The 19,777-nt window shown below is 36.4% G+C and overlaps 1 protein-coding gene across 2 annotated transcripts in view; it reads left to right on the plus strand.

Annotated features, from left to right (window-relative positions):
* STXBP5L (syntaxin binding protein 5L) overlaps positions 1-19,777 on the plus strand; it is a 205,773-nt gene that overhangs the window by 122,240 nt on the left and 63,756 nt on the right. For both annotated transcript variants that reach the window (XM_086464591.1, XM_086464596.1), the window contains exons 9-16: positions 638-716; positions 895-1,049; positions 2,658-2,730; positions 4,068-4,215; positions 5,783-5,850; positions 6,991-7,031; positions 10,290-10,507; positions 14,504-14,676. In XM_086464591.1, the coding sequence (XP_086320717.1) occupies positions 638-716; positions 895-1,049; positions 2,658-2,730; positions 4,068-4,215; positions 5,783-5,850; positions 6,991-7,031; positions 10,290-10,507; positions 14,504-14,676 (955 nt within the window). The remainder of the gene's footprint in view (positions 1-637; positions 717-894; positions 1,050-2,657; positions 2,731-4,067; positions 4,216-5,782; positions 5,851-6,990; positions 7,032-10,289; positions 10,508-14,503; positions 14,677-19,777) is intronic.

The following is a 19,777-nucleotide window of genomic DNA, read 5'->3' on the forward strand; positions in this document are numbered from 1 at the left end:
TCCCGTCATGCCACTGTGCACCTCTGAGAACAGTCTCGTTTCATCTACACTCTATCCTCCAATCAGGTCGTTGTCAAAAGCAAGCATAGGCTTTCCATAGTAACAAAACCAAAATTGTTATTTTTTTGGTTTAGAAGTGACTTTTCTCTGACTGGAAGAAAGTACTGAGCCATCATTAACCAAGAACCCATGAATTTCAATTGTACACTTAATTTAATTTTATCACTCAACTAGTTACTCTCCAGAGTGTGTAGCATTTTGTCAACAAAAGGAATTGAGTCAATCTAAGAATGACTTAGGAAAAATTAAGCTGTTCATAAAAAACATATACTATACATTTGGGCAAATTCATTAATTATTAGTTAAGTGTCATCCTTCTCGGTAGTCCGCATGGTTTTTAGGTGACTTTGAAGTGTGGCCTGTGGTCCTTTAGATGTCTATGGCAGTAAAAACATAAAGCCATAATAAGTGTAATTAATTTAGACAAATGTGTATTTTACAGAAATAGAAGCTAATACTCATCATCTTCTGTAGATTCTCTTACTGCTTATGCAGCTGCTGCAATGTGTATATTTTAGTAAGATAGTTCTATTAGCATGATGTTTAAATATAATTTTCATCTTCTTTATTTCCTTAGGAAAAACTCAGAGAGATGGAAAAAAACCTGAATCCTGTAAACCAATTCTTAAAGTAGAATACAAGACCTGTAAAAACAGGTATGTTTTTAATTCTGTAATTAACTCAATGTTACATTCCTGAATTAAAGGCCTGTTAGAATCTTTCCCGCTTTCTTTTGGAAAAATATTTATTATTATTTAAAGGTACTAAATCTATAATGTAAACTTGTATGTACTATGTAATCTTACAATTACTATGTTTGGTTTTTTAATACAGTGAACCATTTGTGATATTTTCTGGTGGGTTGTCATATGATAAGGCTTGTCGAAGACCAAGTTTAACAATCATGCATGGGAAAGCAATTACCGTTCTTGAAATGGATCACCCTATAGTTGATTTTTTAACTCTTTGTGAAACCCCGTATCCAAATGGTGAGTTTATTAAGCAAAGCATGGTTATGGGAAGTATAAATGAAGTGATCTTCTCTCATATCTTAATTCATTCCAGGGACTTCCATTCTCACAGTTGTCTCCATCTCAAGCAAACTGCATCACTGAAAGTAACTGGAACTTGTTTGCGTTCTCAATATAGGAAGCAAGTAATCAGTGGACAATAAAGCATGCATAAATCCCCAGATATACACTTGAAACACGTGCGCTAGTGTGAGGAAATACTGCTATTAATCAAACATATGTGCTTCCATTGCCAATATCTTTCATAAGGCTGAAAAATCTACAGATAGCTAAATTATTGAAGATTAAACTATCACTTATCTGCAAAAGAGTTCTTACACTTTAGCCTGAATTGAACTGTTAAAAGTGTTTTGCTGCATATTTGGGGCTGCCAAATTCTGAAGTACATTCACAGAAAACGCCAGGAAGTAAATTAAGAAAAGCTGTAAGTCAAAAGGAAACTAAGTTTAGCGTTTTAAGCCCTCAAGCAGAAAAATAAAATAGATCTTATACACATAGCTAAATCAAATATATATTAAAAACGCTTAGTAATGATAAAGTGTGTATTTTTTTCAATGTCATGCAAAAATTTAATTTTCAGTAATCAAGGTTAGTTCGGGCCTTCATTTAACTGTGTCAAATACAGTGCCACTTCCCAGACACTAAGATTTTATAGCCCCTTCCCCTGCTTACACCCTAATATTTAAAAAATGTGATTGAACCTGTGTTATTCATACCCTTGTAAAAAACGGACCACAAATAATGTACATTCATAACTGGTCTGAAAGGAAGGTAAAACAGTTGCTGTCAATTTACTTAGCCTTTTGGCATCAGACATCTGAAGAGTGTACTCTGAGCTTGCACATGCTGGAGCAGTTTGAGAGTCATAATTTCACATCTATGTTTTTTAAAACAACTTTTATTCTGTTAAAACTAATGCCCCCTACACATCAAGGGAAGCATTTATTTGCCATTTTAGTGGTTTATCATTGATAAATGAAAAAAGCATTAAATAAAAAAAACCCAAACTATATCATCTCCTAAAGAGTGTTTGGGAAGAAGGAGTGTGACAGTATCTGAATTGAACACAGCAGAATTACAGGTCTCCTTTGGAATATTCCTTTGGAATCACTTTGGAAATGAGAGCATTGTGTATCATGAAGTGGACTGGACCAGCTCTTCACAATCTGGTTTTGAAGAACAGTTGTACACAGTAGAAGTATTACTACTGGACAGCAAAAATACATTTTCTGTATAATAATTGGATTTAGCAATGCAGTGATACACACAACTAATTCATGTTCTCTTTCTTTACTTTCAATATACCGTCATACTGGCATGCCAGAATATGCCAATTCTATTTCTGCTGTGTATGTTCTGCTATTGATAGTGTCCAAAAGTTATTTCTCAGTTCTTGTCTGGCTCTAGTTTGTGGATATGTCTAGTTTGTGGATATGTTTAGGTTTTGTACCTTAAAACTTTTGTTTAATATACTGTGAATGTTTCCAGAACATAAATATGACTAGCTTGTTTAAAATGAGTAATGAGAGAACTCCACATCTTCTATACTTGATTCCTCGCTTACAGAATTTCAAGAACCCTATGCTGTAGTTGTGCTTTTGGAAAAAGATCTCATTGTTGTTGACCTGACACAAAGCAAGTAAGTATGAAGTCTTATATGTAGTTATTTGTGTATCTTAACTGTCTATAAAATGATGATAGAAGTCCAAATGTTACCGTACGGTATATTACTATCCAAAATCATTTGCTCTTGGTAATAATTCACTCTATATTCACCTCCACCTTAAAAGCTAAGATCAGCTAATCATCAAGAATTTATGATAATATTTGTTCTTAAGTTTGGAAATAAATCTAAATCTGCGGTCCCTTCAGCATAGCCCTCAAACATTCACTCAACATCAAAGTTAAGTAATACTTGGTCACATGCTGAATTATGACCTGAATGTCTGTTTTGGAAACTAGATTCAACTACTACTTATATGCATGCCTAACTTCACTAGGCTCCACAGGGACTAACACTTAAGTATTTGCTTAAGACTCTTAATAAATAATGGCACTGATTTATAATGGATCTACAGGATTGTTTCATGATCTAGTCCCTGGTTTAAATGACAAATGACGTCAGAATTGATGTTCACATCAAAAAGGAACTATATATCATATAATGCAGAATCTGATTCTTATTTATTTTGTTCTGCCTCCAACACTACCAGTAAGGTACATCTGCATTCACAGTGGTATAACTAGGAACAGATTTTGCCCTTAATGTCTTGAAACACTTTAAGTGAACTGTACTCTGATCTCACTTACTGTCAAGAACAATTCAAATCATCTCAGCAATATAAAATAGATGTCACTGAAATCAGAACCAAATTTCCTACATTTTTGAATTGTGAATAACATTGTGTAATATGCCAGAAGTGAGGCCTTCCTTCTTACCAAACCGTCCAAACTGATGGAAGTGAGAAATAAACTGAGATCTACTTCATCTGTTATTGAAATTGTTCATTGTAGAATCAGTAGTCTACCAACCCAATAAGCTAAGCTGTTCAATATAAAATACACAGCTGTATACGTAGTTCTTAGCTCATAATATATATATTATCCATGAACCTGAAACTTCTAGAAAATGTGTCACTTCTGTATCAGTAAGATTTTGAGATGTTGGGAAAAATTGGTTCCTAATCCTCACTTACACAAGTAGTCCTATTAGCCTTAGGAACTATTCACATGAATAGGTATTTATGTCACAAGAGAATTCTTGTCACAGCAGTGGAATTTTTATATCTTTATTTGAGTAATTACGTGTTATTATTGACATTGAAAACTATTCATATGTTTGCATAAATAAAGGGAAATGTACTTTCTTAGTAATGATTTTACTTAGATTCTGTTAAACACTTTAATATAAGAATATGTTTTCTTCTATGGCTCAGTGTGTCACAGTGCTTCTAATAAATTGTCTTCCTTAACTAGTTTTCCAATCTTTGAAAATCCATATCCTATTGACATTCATGAGTCACCTGTTACCTGCACAGAGTATTTTGCGGACTGTCCTCCAGATTTGATTCCTGTACTCTATTCTGTAGGAGCAAAACATAAAAAACAAGGATATAGCAATAAGGTAAACAAAACCAATTTTTTTTTTTAAACAAAGAAAGTAGATGTACAACCTATGTTTTTGTAATATCTTACCAAATTATTTTCATTTTACTTCTTTAATAATCACTTTCAAGTTGGTCCAACCAGCAATTTAGCAGCATGCTTATGGCCTGGTATTTGTCTCTCAGAAACACCATCACTTCAACACAACCATTAATGACCATTATATAGGACTTAATCATTAGGCTGCTGGGGTTATGCCAGATCAGATTGAGTTAAAGGAAAGCCATCAGTGTACAATTCAAATTGTATGGATAAGCTACCTCTATCAAAGAAAAAAGTGAAAACATTCTGTCTGAAAGAAGTTAGCAGAAAAGCTTCAGTGAAAGTTGAAGGTTGACAGCATGTCTGTGAGATTTTTATTAAACAGGGGTGTTGGTAATTACTTTACTGAGCTGCCAAAGTCTTAATGTAATCCTTTTAGAAACAGGCCAAGCTACAGAAATAAAAAGAAAATGCAATTATTTTATGAATTTCAAGCATTAATCTGGTTTATGTTTGGACCAGAACCAATCCATCATAACAAATAAATTGGAAAAAATATTGGGTAAACAGATCGGATATCGTCAGTTTCCTATTCATATTAACAGAAGTATTCTCCTTGAAGCTGCTTTGTTTTCCCTGAACTGAGAAACTGGGCCCGATCTACTTCTTTTATATTTTGATTCAGCAAAGTACTTCAGAAAGTATTTTTTTTCTCTTATTTGAATTTGTCTGCTTATTTATCCTTACCTCACATACATAGTTTCCCAAACCTTTCACATGCCTATATTCATTGCACACCTTCTTACTTTATTTTTGCACATACAAACATAGACTCTGAATGTGGGCAGCCACCTGTTTGCCACCCACCCATTTCTGTACCCACAAACATCCACTCTGTGTATCCACATAACCTGTTCGTGCTCCCAGTTTTTTCCACCCACTTATTCTCTGCACACATTCTCACCCACTCTGCACATATGTCATCCTCCACATCCTGTATCCATACATGTCGAGCTTTAGGCACAGAGCAGCATTTTGCTCTACCAGCAAAATGAGGAAGAGAATGAGAGTCTTGACACTAGTAAACAAAAGGCAGAAAAGAGATGATGATTTCATATGTTCTGTAAAAGTTGCATTCCCTTATCTCATATCTTGTGGCATTATGCTCAGATACTTGTTTCTGGGCCAGCTTCTTCATCCTCAAAATAGATCCTCAGTCTATTCAGTGTCCAGAAGTCATGCAATCAAAGTTACAGAATTGTTTGTTACACCTTCCTCTAGTTCAGTTTTGAATTGTTGAGTGCTAGCTGTGCAGAAATATTTTTTAAAACATAGAACTTTAGTTATTATTAAGTTTCAAAAGCCTTAATTGATACTATAAAAATGTTCAAGCTTTTAAAGCCTTGAATGCTACACAATTTTGCTCCTTTTATGAGTTCTATTGCTTTTTGGAGGAAGTTGTTGTCTGCTCCTGAGTTTAAAAATTCACCAAGCAAGATTCATCAGAATTAGTTGTGATCTCTGTACTTTTGTTGTCTGTTTAGGAATGGCCCATCAGTGGTGGAGCATGGAACCTTGGAGCTCAGACATATCCCGAAATCATTATTACAGGGTGAGAATGAAACTGAGGATTGGTAGTTTTAAAACACTAGTGTCTACAGCTTTTGATTGTGGGTTAGCTATAGATAAGAGTTGGCCCTTCAGAGTATGTATATCCTAGCTTCTTCATTTGAGGCACATAGTATTTTCCCTTGTGTACAGTCACTACAGAAATTCTCATTTGCTGTAGAATATAGAACTTTGTACTCAGGGTTGAAGGAGAATCCATTGCAAGAGGATATTTTGGCCTTGAAGTGCGTAGAGAATAGCTTTTAAAAGGGGAGCAGCTGTTCTATAGCTTTGGCCTTCTGGGGACTTTGTATCTGGGGACAGTTTGGGAATTCATTTTAACACCCCAGCATTAGTGAGAGTGTGGTGCACTGGGATGAATTTCACATTGTGAGTGAGACAGCCACATAGCAAAGAGGCACAGAAAGGCTCAGATTGCAGTAGAAGAAATGCCTGATGGATTTTCAAGGGGACATGCTCTAAAACAGAAGCTATTCAGCGGTGATGCACTCTGTGTTTCCCTCTGGTCTCAGCCATGCTGATGATAGCAATATATTTGATAAATTGTTATTATCAATAATACTCAATTCTTGTTTTCAAAAATAGGATTATGATGTGCGCAATAGTACCAGTAAGGTGATGAAGGGATTATTCTCATTTTAAACAGGAATGTGTCCTTTCTCCAGCTTTACTTCAGGAATGATTTTGTATTAATAAAAAGAACACACCTGTAAGGTATTAAGCAAAACAAATTTACCCTCTGTCCTTTCAAAGTTCGTTATACATGGCATTTTTAGAGTGCATACGCTTGATGCTGGCCCACTGCAAAGCCAGAAGTGCTGTAACTTAAATTTGTCGTTAGTATGGGAATTAGTTTCTTGCTGTTGTGATCTTAAGATTCATTGGGGGCTTAGTTCTCTGTAGGAAATGCATGAAAAAGTGTTTTATTAACATAATCAAACAAATAACAATATTTTCTTATAGTTAGTATATATATATCATTGTATGTTATCAGTAAGGTATAGAGAGTTACCATATGAGCAAAATATTGTTTTTCTGCTTGTATTTATCACTCACTGAAAGTAGAAGATATCCTAGAATTGCATCTTGTTTTAACACATTTAATTTTTATATTTTTTTTAAGCCATGCAGATGGATCAGTAAAGTTTTGGGATGCTTCTGCCAGTAAGTTTCTAAAGTTCACTTTTATATAATGCTGACAAATCACACACACACATATATATATATAACATGATATTTAACAGTGTGAGTGGTAATACCTGGGATGATATAATTAGGAATAATGAGGTGAAATGAAGCAAATTTTTATTAAATTAGGGGAAAAAATCCCACTGCTAATGAGATATATTAGACAGAAAAGAGTGAAAGTCTTTAAGAGGAATAAAAACTCCAGATCCAACAAACCAAAACCTGTGAAGGATGAAGTGTTGGTAAAAAAACCCTAGGGCATAATCTTCTTGTGTGTATAACAGTGGGTTCAATTAGATCTAATATCCAGTTCCAGTTGTCATGTCTCTTCTGTTCTGAGTACTATATAGTCTTTTTTACAACTAAGTAAAAATAAAACATTAAAATACAATAATACATCCGAATACATGTCTAATCTGGTGAGGGTGGAGAAGATCTAAATCTTTCCTTGTCCATTCTTAGGTTCCAGAAAATAATTGGGAAGCATTTCCATTCATCCTAGCAGGAAAAAGCTTCAGAAAATGCTTGTTTCACACATTCTAGCTCTAACTACACATATCAAAACCCGGCATTTCCCCCTACAGAAAATGTATATGGTCCTTATTAGTAAAATATATTAAAAATATACATACATTTTAGTTGAAAGCTAAAATATTCTGGTTCAAATAATGTGACTGTGCTTCACAAAAGTTGCAGTAGTTGCTTTGTGTTCTGTCTCTTCTGTGGTACAGGGATGTATGGGTAGAATATCTCTTTTATGAGGTATCAGTCTCTTAAAGAAAAGAGTGTGAAGGAAAACTTCTGAAATATTAGGCATAGAGAGATTTAATTTGATCCTAATAACCAGTCTGTAATGCTTGCCAAGAACACTGAGTATGTGATACTTAAACTACCTGCTAGTTCCACTTTGTGCCACAGATTTGTAATGATTAATAGGCCTATCATTTCCAGTCACATGTGGGGAATGTTTAGAAGATTTTAATGTCAGCTAAACCTGATGACTTTGTCAGATAGTTCTCTTTTTGTCTAATATCAAATACTTTCACTCATCAGGATGGACAAGGAGAAAATGAGGATTTCCAAAGCCTCATTTCACAAAGGAATTTTACATCAACATGTCAACTGAACGTGACTATGAGTTGGGTTTTTATTATATAATTTGTCTGTTTGGAAATGGAGGAAAAATAGATACATGCTGCTTAGAGTTTACACCTTCCAGTATTTTAAAGTTATGGTGAACACCAAAAAGGAAAAAATTCAGATGATGTTAACAGGAGTTTATCTGCAAAGACAGAAGTTTGTGAGAGCTTTAATATGAACAAAAATAGGATAATGACTTCTATTTAGAGAAGTAGTGTGAGGCATTAGACCTTGTCTTGTGCATATTTCATTACATACTTATGCTCTTGTCAAGAATGTGCAAATATAGGCATTAAAGTTAGGGTGAAACAATACAGACTGTTGCAAGACTCCAAAGCATTTAGCATATCCATTGCACAGGAACCAATGTGCTAGTCATTTCTTCTATAATTCTGGCAGGAATGGGGCAAAGAAAAAAATTCTCTTAGGGAATGTAAACATAACGCACTAATCAGTATGTACAAACTGCAATAGGAATTTTTCTTAAAGGTGAAAGCTTAGATGATCATGGATATTCACAATCCCTTCGATAGTAATGATACTTTTAGTGCATCTCTGATGCCCTGCTCTTGGGGTATGTACTTCATTACTGGTACCGTACTTGGTACTTTTTATTTACCACGTTTTAATTATTACAAAGTTTTATTATTTACAAGGTCTCAACTTTTTTAATAGAGTTCAGATTTCATTTGAGATTCCATAGCAAACATAATATCCTACTGGTATTCAAAGCCACAAAATACTTTGCTTTTAGATGTATTTTAATTGTGTAATTTTGATTCTGAAAGTACTGATTTTTGGGAGACAGGGAATTACTAAGCCACTGAGGCAGTTTTCCAAATGTATCTTTGCTCAAAAGCCATTGCTGTTTCTTATTTCCCCTTGTGCAGATGGTACCTAGTAATTCGTAGAAGCATAGAGAGTCTCACCTTGTACTTGTGTCCTATGATTCTGTAACTCTTCCAGTCCTAGTATACATGAATCCATGATGTCTGATTTGAAGTGCCACTTTAGATTTGTTACTGGGACTAAGGGCATCCTGAGGCCTCTTCCACTGCCACAGAAGGCAGGAAGAATTACGAATTCATTACAGAAGAACCTGTAATTTGTGAAAATCTGGTAGCGTTTTATATGCTAATACTTTAAAATACAAAAAATTGTGTATGCTAAGACTCCTGGAATATATCTGCACTGCAAAACGAAAATGTAATTTTGCTGTGCTCATCATCCAGTTACATATCTAAAATCCCATTCTGTCATCTTTTTGTTCCTCTTGTTGCACAAACTAGCTAGACTATCTACCACAATGACACTAACATACGTAACAGCTTTGCCTTTATGTGTATACACACCTTTATAGGTGCTGGGCCTGACGTACTTTTTCTGACCTTATGCAATTATTAATTAATGTCACTGATAAATTAATGTAAAAGTAGTAAAAACCAGGGAGGAATGTCAATAAAACAAAATGGGGTTAGTTATAATCCCTCCTTTACCTCTAGAATTCACTGCAGTGGAGTTCTAGTCTTGACAAAGGCTTCTGGATATTAAGGTTTTATATACAGGTATGAATACAGATATACTTATTAGTTAAGAAATTCAAAACATTTTAGAACTCCTGTTCATTCAGAAAGTCTTTGTGTTGCCCAGGCCACCAGAATACTTGCATAATATTTTCTCTTGAATTACCATACAATCTTTACATTCTTGAAAGACAATAACCTCAGACAAGTGAAATCTTAGTTTCACATCTCATTAAGAAAACAGAAGCATTATAAGAGCTTCTCTATAACACTAAGTATAAACCCAATTGTGGACATAATGGTTAACATGCACCTTTAACATCATGTCCCCGGAAATACTAAGAAGTATTTCACAGACAAATATCTGTTTTGGTAGTATTAAATACATATTCTACCAGTAAAGTGGACCAGAATAATATCTGTATTGTGTAATACTCATCTTTTCCTCCTCTTAGGCCTTCATAAGATTCTTTATTATGCCACAACTGAATAGAAAATGGGAACTGAGGAATTTTAGAACTGTTTTGCTTCATGATAGTCAGTATTTTTTATATGTTTTAATACATTCCAGTTACTCTACAGATGTTGTACAAATTAAAAACATCAAAAGTCTTTGAAAAACAGAAACCGGGAGAAGGAAAAGCAACAGCTGAGATTGTGGAAGAAGATCCTTTTGCTGTTCAGATGATGTACTGGTGTCCTGAAAGCCGAATTTTCTGTGTGGCAGGAGTTTCTGCATATGTGGTTGTTTACAGGTTCAGCAAACATGAAGTAAATACTGAAATTGCAGTAAGTCCTTCAGAATTTTACTCTTATAAAAGAACATAATTTCTAAATCAAGTTGCCTTGCTGTGTCTGTGCTTTTATACTTGAATAAAATTAATACCAAGCTGTTTAGATCCAGGTTTAGGGACATTCCATTTTAAACCTTTTGAGTGAAATCTTGATCCTACTGAAGGTAGTGACAAAAATCTAACTGAGTTTATGGGAACCAACTTTCCACTTTTTTTGCTTTAACAGTAACATACAGTACAGATTACAGACTTAGTTTGCTTTTGCGACTTTATGATAGAGTAAATCTCTGTTCCCCTTACCTGCTCTAAAAATGCTGCCTGCTGTATGATTTTATCAGATAATGTATATTGTGTACACACATAATAGTGCTCTTTTTACTCAAGTATTTAGTCTCTTTAGCTTATGTTCAGAGTGCTAGTACCACAAGGGGATGGAAAATTATCACTGGCTTTAACAAAATAAAAAGACTTAATTTTTTTTCTGTCTTATGCTGACATTGTTTCCCTGAAAATGGACACTATATGAAATGCCAGATTATTTATAGACAAGCACTTAATATGTTCCCAAGTTTTTGTTGCTTTTTCCTGTTCAAATACTCCTTTTTCCGTCTTCATGTCTTAAGCAGTTAACTTATTTCAGGTAGAATCATATAGTTCATATTCCTTTAACTGCTCTGCAGTCACCTTGTACTTATCGTTGTACAGCGAGTCTGACTTTGGTTTAAACCTCGCAGTTTTGCACAGAAGCCAAAACCACTGCTAACAGTGAGGGTGAACAGCATTTATAACATAAAACACTCTTTCTTAAGTCTAGGTTTAACAAGAGACTACTCTTAAGGCAAAGCCAAACTAAACATGACTTCCTGTCCTTCAGGCTTGCCATTCTTTGGTCCTGGAGTTTCGAACTCCAGACACTCTCTTGCCAGAAAGTATTTCTTTGTGTCTGCCAGCTCTCAATAAACCCCAGGCGCTGACCCAAAATTTCCCTTTCATTTTCCACCTTCCCTGATCGCAGTTCTTTTCCTTTCCACACTATTTTAATATACTGTAGAAAGTCTATAGTTCTAGACTGGCAAAAACATGTGTCATTTTTGGCCTGCAGCCGTGTGCCATCTGGTAAGGAAATTCATTACCTATAGCTGTTCTGTTGTTTTCCTTTCCTACCCCGCCCCCCCCCCCCGCCCCCCCCCGCCCCCCCACCCCCACCCCCCCCCCCAGCAATTATTAAGCTAGCTGAATGTATCCTTTCAGGAAAGTTTTAAAAGTAATGAACAGTAATTTCAGGTTACTGACCAGCTCGTGTATAATGCTGCTAAAATTACTACCTTTCAGTATTCTTACATTGTTCCATAGCAAATACACCTCATCTTTTATTACATATCATTTAATTTCTTTATTTTCCTGTCTTCTACTCTTGTGGCTAAATTGTATCAGAACTGGGATTTTCTGAAGTGTTATAATATCTGCAATTTTATAGTTTCTCAGATTTAATCTGTAATTAAGAAATATTTATATGAGCAATTGTCCTCTGAAGAGTTGTTTTAATACTATCTAATCTTGGTGGCGTAGTCACTGAGTTCCCCTGGGTTTTGTGCATCCCTGAAATGGGCCTCATCTCTTGGATTCCACATTTTTCCTGAAGGCATTCAAGTCTTGACTCTTAAATGGTGGGGTTTTTTAATAAAAAGTATAGGAGTCTTTGTTGGAATATGTACCTGACTTCAGGGTGTCTGGCTTTGTCTATACCAAGACTGAGCTGGTCAGACTCAGAATTTCTTTGCTACCTAAGATGAACACTTAGCATCCTCCCTTCTCTAGCAGGCAGCCTGAACTCACCTTGAGTTCAATCTACAAATCCCAGCATTTTAAAGACCCCATGTTGGTTTGACTGCCTGACATCAGTCTTGTAATGTTATTGCTGTGGTCAATGGGAAGTGTGGAAGATACTCAAAGGTAGCAGGGAAGTCTGCTGCTGAATATGCCTTAAAGGCATAGGCTGTGCCTGGTATTTTCTCAATAGAAGTATTATTTGCATCATTCCATATCAGATTCTGGAGGCAAGTATTATGCATGAGACAAATTCTGCTTCATATCCAACCTTGGAGCCATTGCCATGCGGTTATGTGAAAAGCATTTGCTGCTGCTGTTGTTTGCTCATCTGAATCTAGTCCATCCTGTCTCAAAAGGATATCTAGATAACTATTAAACATGATCACTTTCTCAATGATCAGTCTTTCCTCAGTGAAGCTCCTCTTCAAAACTCTTGAGAAGAACCATAGGAAAAAAGTTTACACTAGTTTGAACGGAGAAAGGAGAAGCAATGAGCCTAGTGATGGGATCCTCCAAAAAGCTCTTTACCGTGTGACAAAATAAATTGGTACAACAGGTCTGTACCCCTTCCAAGGTCCAGTCAAAGCAGGGACAAAAACGTAAAAAAAAATTCAGAGTCATGTTATTAGGCTAAATTTTTCCACCTCTCTGCAAATGGACAATAGCTAGAACTTAACAAAATTAATTTTAGTAGAAAACAGAAGACACAAAGAAAAACATTCAAAGAAGAACAATGCACTTCTAACATGGGAAGAAGAAGAACATAACTCTTCAACAGTTACTACAGTCCTGCATGAAAATTGAACAGCATTATAAATTGTTTCAGTCAGCGCCAATTACTTACAGGAGATTAGATTTTCCTGAACTCAGTATTTCACTCATTAGTCTTCGAAAGCAAATGTTGTCCATAAATTTCTTCAGCTGATTCAGGCAAAAAATATCCATGTATTTTGCAAGGAGAAGAAAAAGAGAAATTTTGAGAAAGGACTCTCTCTTCTGGTTGAGCAGAATCACTTCTTCCTGAAATCTTGTGTGTTTTAACATAATGTTTGAGATAGGAGAGCCTTCAATACTGATCTTTATCTCCCAATTCTCATAAAACTTAGATATTTTCTTAATCTCCATTCTGGTACACATGATGTCTCAGTTAGAGATCACTAAGATGGAGTTTGCAGTGTCTACATCTGCAATTGCTTCTGATCACTTCAGGGTGCCAGCACTGAAGTTACTGTGCAGCCAGTAATCACAAGACATTGTCTCTTTGAGGGCTGTACCTTGTTTTTATTCTTTTCAAAATGAGGATCTCCTTGGACAATTAGTGAGGTGGAAAGAATTGCTCAATATTCACTTATGTTTACTTACATAGATTTGAGCTCACTGTCCAGTTTCCCCTGTGTTTTGGAGACCTTCAGTTAAGGTTTCCTGAATTAGTGAAAAGAATGGAAGGGTGGTTGGGCCTGGCTGGTCTCCTTTTCCCTATCTAGAGAGCCCAGAAAGAAAGCAAAAGCTAACTGGTTTGAACTTTGCTTTCTAGAATCTGCCAAACTCATATTCATTCTAAGGAATACAGAAATATCTGTGCCGTTATCTCTGATTTCCTGAACCCCACCTGTGGACAAACGAAGTGTGTTCATCAGTACTGCCCACACTGTCAGGTTTCTACATACTGTCTAAGACCTGTCTTGCAGAGACTGTCGTACTATCAATAAGGAAGCAGAGTTGATGATTATTCTGCCAATGAATTTGCTTAGAGAAAAGATAACAGAAAATAGGCAGAAAATTTTCTTTACGTTTATCCTGAATGATGCCTTCTTATGCCAAAATACTATCTATTTGGTGGTGAGTGATTAACTTCTCTTTACACAAGAAATTCTGGAAAGTTGTATTCTTGCCTTTCACTTACAATAAAAGGCCTGAACCAAAGTCAGTACTGGAAGAATATACCTATGTATTTCTCCATCAGCGTAGGTAGATGACTGGTTCTTATCAGATGTTGCTGTTAGGCTGTATAAATATCAAAGGACAGTATTCTTTGCCTGCAAATGATAATAAATGTGGGGGTTTATTTTTAAAAGAAGGTTTACTGATACTCATTTGAAAGCAACAGAACTTTCAGCAGCTTTCTTTATTAGATTATAACTTAGCTTTTTATTTATTTAAGTCATTAGAGGTGCGACTTCAGTATGAAGTAGAAGATATCATTACTCCTGAACCGGAAATAATTCCTGCATTTCCAGATGCCTCCTCCCAGCTTCCTTCTTTAAAGAGCCTTTCAGGCAGCACCAACACTGTATCATGCGAAGGAACAATGAAGGATAGTATCCCATGTCTTAGGTAAGTCTATGCTATCGTTTAAAGATCTGTCTTTCTAAAAAGCATTCCTATTTGTTGTGTTAACAATCCATCAACTATAAGAAAAAAGACGTTAATCATATGTATGTGACACAAAATGAGAAGAACCCAGAATATGGAACAAAAAAAAGAATTAAGGCAAAATAATCAACAAGTGATTTCAAAAGGCTCGAAGTAATTATGGAGAAGATTAACTGTTACTGTAAATGTTTGGCTATAATTTTCCAGTATGATCTAGGATTAAAACTTTATCTCATACCCACAATTTGAATAGAGTACAAGCACTACAGAAGAAATCAAGGAATTTCCAAGGAACCTTTTTTTTTGAGTTCACAAAGAGAATTCTGTAAAACAGACACGTGCAAAGCTTTCCCGCCTTGGTTATTTAGTACAACACTAAAATCTTTCTTTGTGAAAGAAGTGTAAGCATTTTATGGTGTGTAAGGGATGGAAACTCTGTTCATACTCATAAAACAATATTTAAAATATAAAACTATGGAACAGTTGCACTGTGTGGAAGTGTATATGTGTTTAATCTCTAGAAAGAAGCAAATTGTTGTCTGCTGGAGTACACACTGCCACTGTTTGGAGTAGATAAATACGTTCTTACTAATAAGGCAGATAAATTATTCGTTCGAATAGTTTCAAAAGAAAATTCTGCACAAAACTCCATAAACTGTAATTTTCCAGCAATTATAGTGCACTGCTGATAACAATTGCTCTCATTTTAGTGAATCCATTATTATTTCAGTCTAATTATTATTAAATATTTCAAAAGCAGTTTGAACTAACATTGCCTGATTTTGCAGATACTTTGGGCTGTTGAGCTCCTGAAAATAACACTGACATTTAAAAGCAATATCGTGACATTGTTCTTGTAAAATTAATGGTATTTTTTGGCATCCTGTTCATTTGTCTGCTGCATTCAGTCAGACAGTTGAACCTCCTACCTCAGTTTAATCAATAATGTAAATCATGAAAATCAATAAAAAAGTCAGAGAGAAGTTATTAAAAAAATCCCAATGTGAAATCTATTTATGACATTGAAATCAGCAAGAATGCAATCGATTCTTCCAGTGGCTAAGATTTTCCCTTAAGGGGTTCTCATTTGATTTGGTCTGGGGAAGAGAGGAATTTTTGATCTTAGAGGCAGAAAAGCTGTAATGAACCAGTAGAGGTTCTGCTGGTAAGTTTTTAGAAGTTTGATTAATTCCGTGTAATCTCACATTAAGCTGGCCAACTGGTTTTTGTCCCATTTTACACAAAGTGAATGTAAACTTATTTTGGCAGAGAAGTGGTTTGTCAAAGTCAAAGTAATCATACTAGTAGAACTGCTGCCATACTCCTTCTTACATTTATGTAAAAGTATACTGTGTACACTCTGATATTTTCAATAGGAAAAGGCATATAAATATCCACACTTGCCCCCCAAACCCTAACCAGGTCCACATTCCTCGTCTGTCAAAAAAAAATCTGTTCTAAGTAGAATTATGATGATAAAGTGACAGTAGTGCTGGAAACATAGAAAACCCAGTAGAGACCTAGATGACGCCGTTCACTTTATATGCAAGTCATTCAGGTGGGCAGCAGTACAGATCATAAGATACAGTGATAATAGTGTAAAGCTGCAGCCACCTACCCATGAAGGGTGAGTGCACAACTGGAACTATATTGATAACCCACATAAAATTTTATATACAGGCTAGCTTTTAATCTTGGCTCCATTGTGTTTATTTTTGTATCTGCTTCTCAACCTTGTTCCAGAAAATGGGTCACACTCCAGACTACATAATTTTTGCTAGTCACAAAGAGTGACTGTGTTTGTGTCTGTGAATAGGTAGAAAGAAAGTGATTGAAGGGGCTGAAGTAAAGAAAACTTAGCATTTTTCTGAAATCGAAAGTAAATTTTATCTTGAAGGAAGCAGCAGTTTCTTATTTCAGAAGATTTTATAATGAAATATGCAGCCATAATAACATAAGAAAATGATGTATCTGTAATTATGCAGATAAATATTTTTGATGTAAATCCTGTCATCAAAAAGTTGTACTCAGAATGTAAATCTTTGCTCCCAGACTTTTAGTATCATCCCCAAATTAGGTCAATCAAGAATTTTGACACTAGCTCCAAGTAGCTCCAAAATGATAAAGGACTGTGATTATCTCATGAAGAAAACTAAAACCCAAAACTTTGCAAAAAACAAATTTGGTGTGGTATAACAACATGTCAAAGAAATCACTGAAATTTCTACATTCCTTCTGTGCATACTCCTGCAGTCTGTTTAGGCTTATAATATAAACACTTCCCAAAAAAGCAATCCAAAACAAGGTGAAGAAGAACTAAATGTCAACATTACTGTTCAAGCAAGATGGTCAGCAAAACCAGGGAAATAACCCAAACATCCTTGAAGAGGAAAGTGTCACAGGAACACGGGAATGACCAACTGAATCATGAAATCTGAAACTACTTTACTCCAGTCTTCTGGTCTTTCACCAACTACAACTTATTCTATGCTTAAAGAAAATCCCTGTGAAATAACACCCATCTTACCAAAGAAGGTCCACAAATTTGCAGTGAAAAATAGAGGGAGGAAGGCATTTACTTTTTTTGCTCAGGTAATAACAATGTGAAAGAAAACTTTAAAGGCACTTCAAGTTCTCTAAGTTTTTCAGCTTCTTGTTAAAAACACATTGGAAAAGTAATACCATAATAAAACATGTTTAAGAAGATCAGAATTAATTCTGCAGCCATGGTCAGTCTCAAGGTATTTTGTTTAGGAGAAGAAAAGATTGCCTCAACAGATACTTGTTGGAACTCACCATAGCGGCATGCTTGACTCTTGTGTTCCCCCACATCATCAGTTATCCATTAGAAAATATGGATGGAAAGTATGTCTGCTCAGCTGAAAGGGCATTAGACTAAAGTTTTGCTTCTTGCATCTCATTTACCTGTTTTGTATTTTTTATAACATTTTTAAGGGCAGGAGCTGAAAACTGAAAATAGGGTGCAAGATGGAAACATCGCCACTAGTATGCCTGTTAAATGCTTATCCACAGACGTATACAACTCTTGTTTGTAGTTTGTTTTCTCTGATCTCAAAAGACCCCTCTCCCTTAGAAGCTTGAGTTCACAGATGTTTGTCCCGTTGTTCTCACCACAAATACTCCTGGGTAATCCAGGACTTCATTAAGCTTACGGATAGTGTGACTTCAGAAATGCTCATGGGTATGTATCTTGTGAACAAAGGAAAGGGCAAAGCTTTAGTTCTAGCAGAACAGATACGAAACCACAAAACTTTGAGCAGAGTTTTGCTGGTAATAGAAAACAATATAAAGTTATTGCCAGCTGTGATGGGTTGACTTTAGCCATCTGCTAGGTGCCCACACAGCCACTTTGTCACTCCCTCTCCTCAACATGACAAGGGGAAGAAAATAAAATGGAGGAGATCATGGGTTGAGATAAACACAAAATCACTTACCAATTACTGTCATAAGCAAAACAGTCAACTTTGGGAAAAGTGATTTAATTTGTTGCCAATTAAAATAGAGTTGGATGGTGAGAAACAAAACCAAAAATTAAATACCTGTTCCCCACCCCCCTTTTTCCCAACTTCACTCCTTCGTTCCCAACTCCTCCACTCCGATCAGCACAGGCGGGATGGGGAATGGTGGTTGTGGTCAGCCCATAACAGTTCCTCTCCACTGCTCCTTCCTCCTCACACTTTTCTTGCTCCGTTGTGGGGTCCCTCCCATAGGGTGCATTCCTTCAGGGTAAAGCTGCTCCCACGTGGACTCTCTACAAGCCACGATTCCTTCAGGAAATATCCCATTGCTCCACCATAGGGTCCTCCAAAGACTGTAGTGTGGATATCTGCACCACCTTGGTTCTCTTCACAGGCTGGTGGGGAATCTCTGCTCCTGCACCTGGAGCACGTCCTCTCCGCCTTTGTCTCTCACCTTGGTACTTGCAGTGCTGTTTTCTCACATCTTCCTCCCAGGCAGCATTTTCTCCTTGGCTGAGGGCCTTAGCTGTATCCTGCAATGGGTTTGTGGCAGAGCCAGCTAGAATGACGCTGTGTCCTCCCTGTGGCAGAGGCCACCCCTGCAGCACTACCAATACCTTGCCACACAACTTATGTACTTCTGCAGTCACAGAGGGGAAAAGGAATGAGCAGGTCAGGGTCATGAAGGTGAAAGGAGATGTTTATGTCTTGGAGATCCAAGTGAAGATCTCATTCCTTATCCTGAAATGCTGCATATATTCTGCTGTGGTATCCAGATGTGCAATACCTAGATATGTGATCCCATATCCTCAGGTATAATAGGTATACTCTGATAGAGCTATGGAGTTTGGGGAGGCTGCAGGAACTCAGATAGTTGCAGATGATTGTGAAAGGCATCACACATCTAACAACAAACTGTTGAGCTCTTTCACCAGCTGCACCAGCTGGTGCTTCACTTGCACCAGCTTCTGTTTCTGCTGTTTCCTCTCTTCAGGCTTGACACAGCTGTGTATTAGTTCCAACAAGGTGTCTTGTGCAACCCTGCTACACCATGTGCTTACTCTCGCTTGGTCAACCCACACTCACTACTGCTAGCACTGCTTTTTGGCTGCCATCTTTTTTTGACATGCTAAAGTTGTAGTACGTTGCTGTATCTGTTGCAGTCTATCAACAACAAGGATCCTTATGCAAGAAAATGTAAGTGGTTACTTTCTTGTCTCTAACAAGGCAGGTAAGAAGCTGTTCATCTCCACTATTTACACATTGTCATGATGATATTCCCTTCCAGTTTGGGTCAAGACTGTGGCTGTTGAGTGCTTTGCTTTTGTTCTTGCAACTGCAGTAACCCTGAGCAGGGAAGTGAGGAATGGTGGTCCAGACCAGTGGCCTGGAGGTCTGTTTTCACAGCTGGTTCTGGACAATCGGAAGACAGGAAGAGGAGGATGGGAAAAACATCCCGCTTACTGAACTGTGCTGTCATGTCTTTACTATGACAGATTCGAGCCAATACTTTGTACAAGTATGTTGAAGATACTTTTTGGAGAAGTTCTTAAAGCATAAGGACTATTTTCTTAATAAGACCT

Source organism: Leptosomus discolor, chromosome 1, assembly GCF_034619465.1.
Source record: "Leptosomus discolor isolate bLepDis1 chromosome 1, bLepDis1.hap2, whole genome shotgun sequence".
Lineage (NCBI taxonomy): Eukaryota > Metazoa > Chordata > Aves > Leptosomiformes > Leptosomidae > Leptosomus > Leptosomus discolor.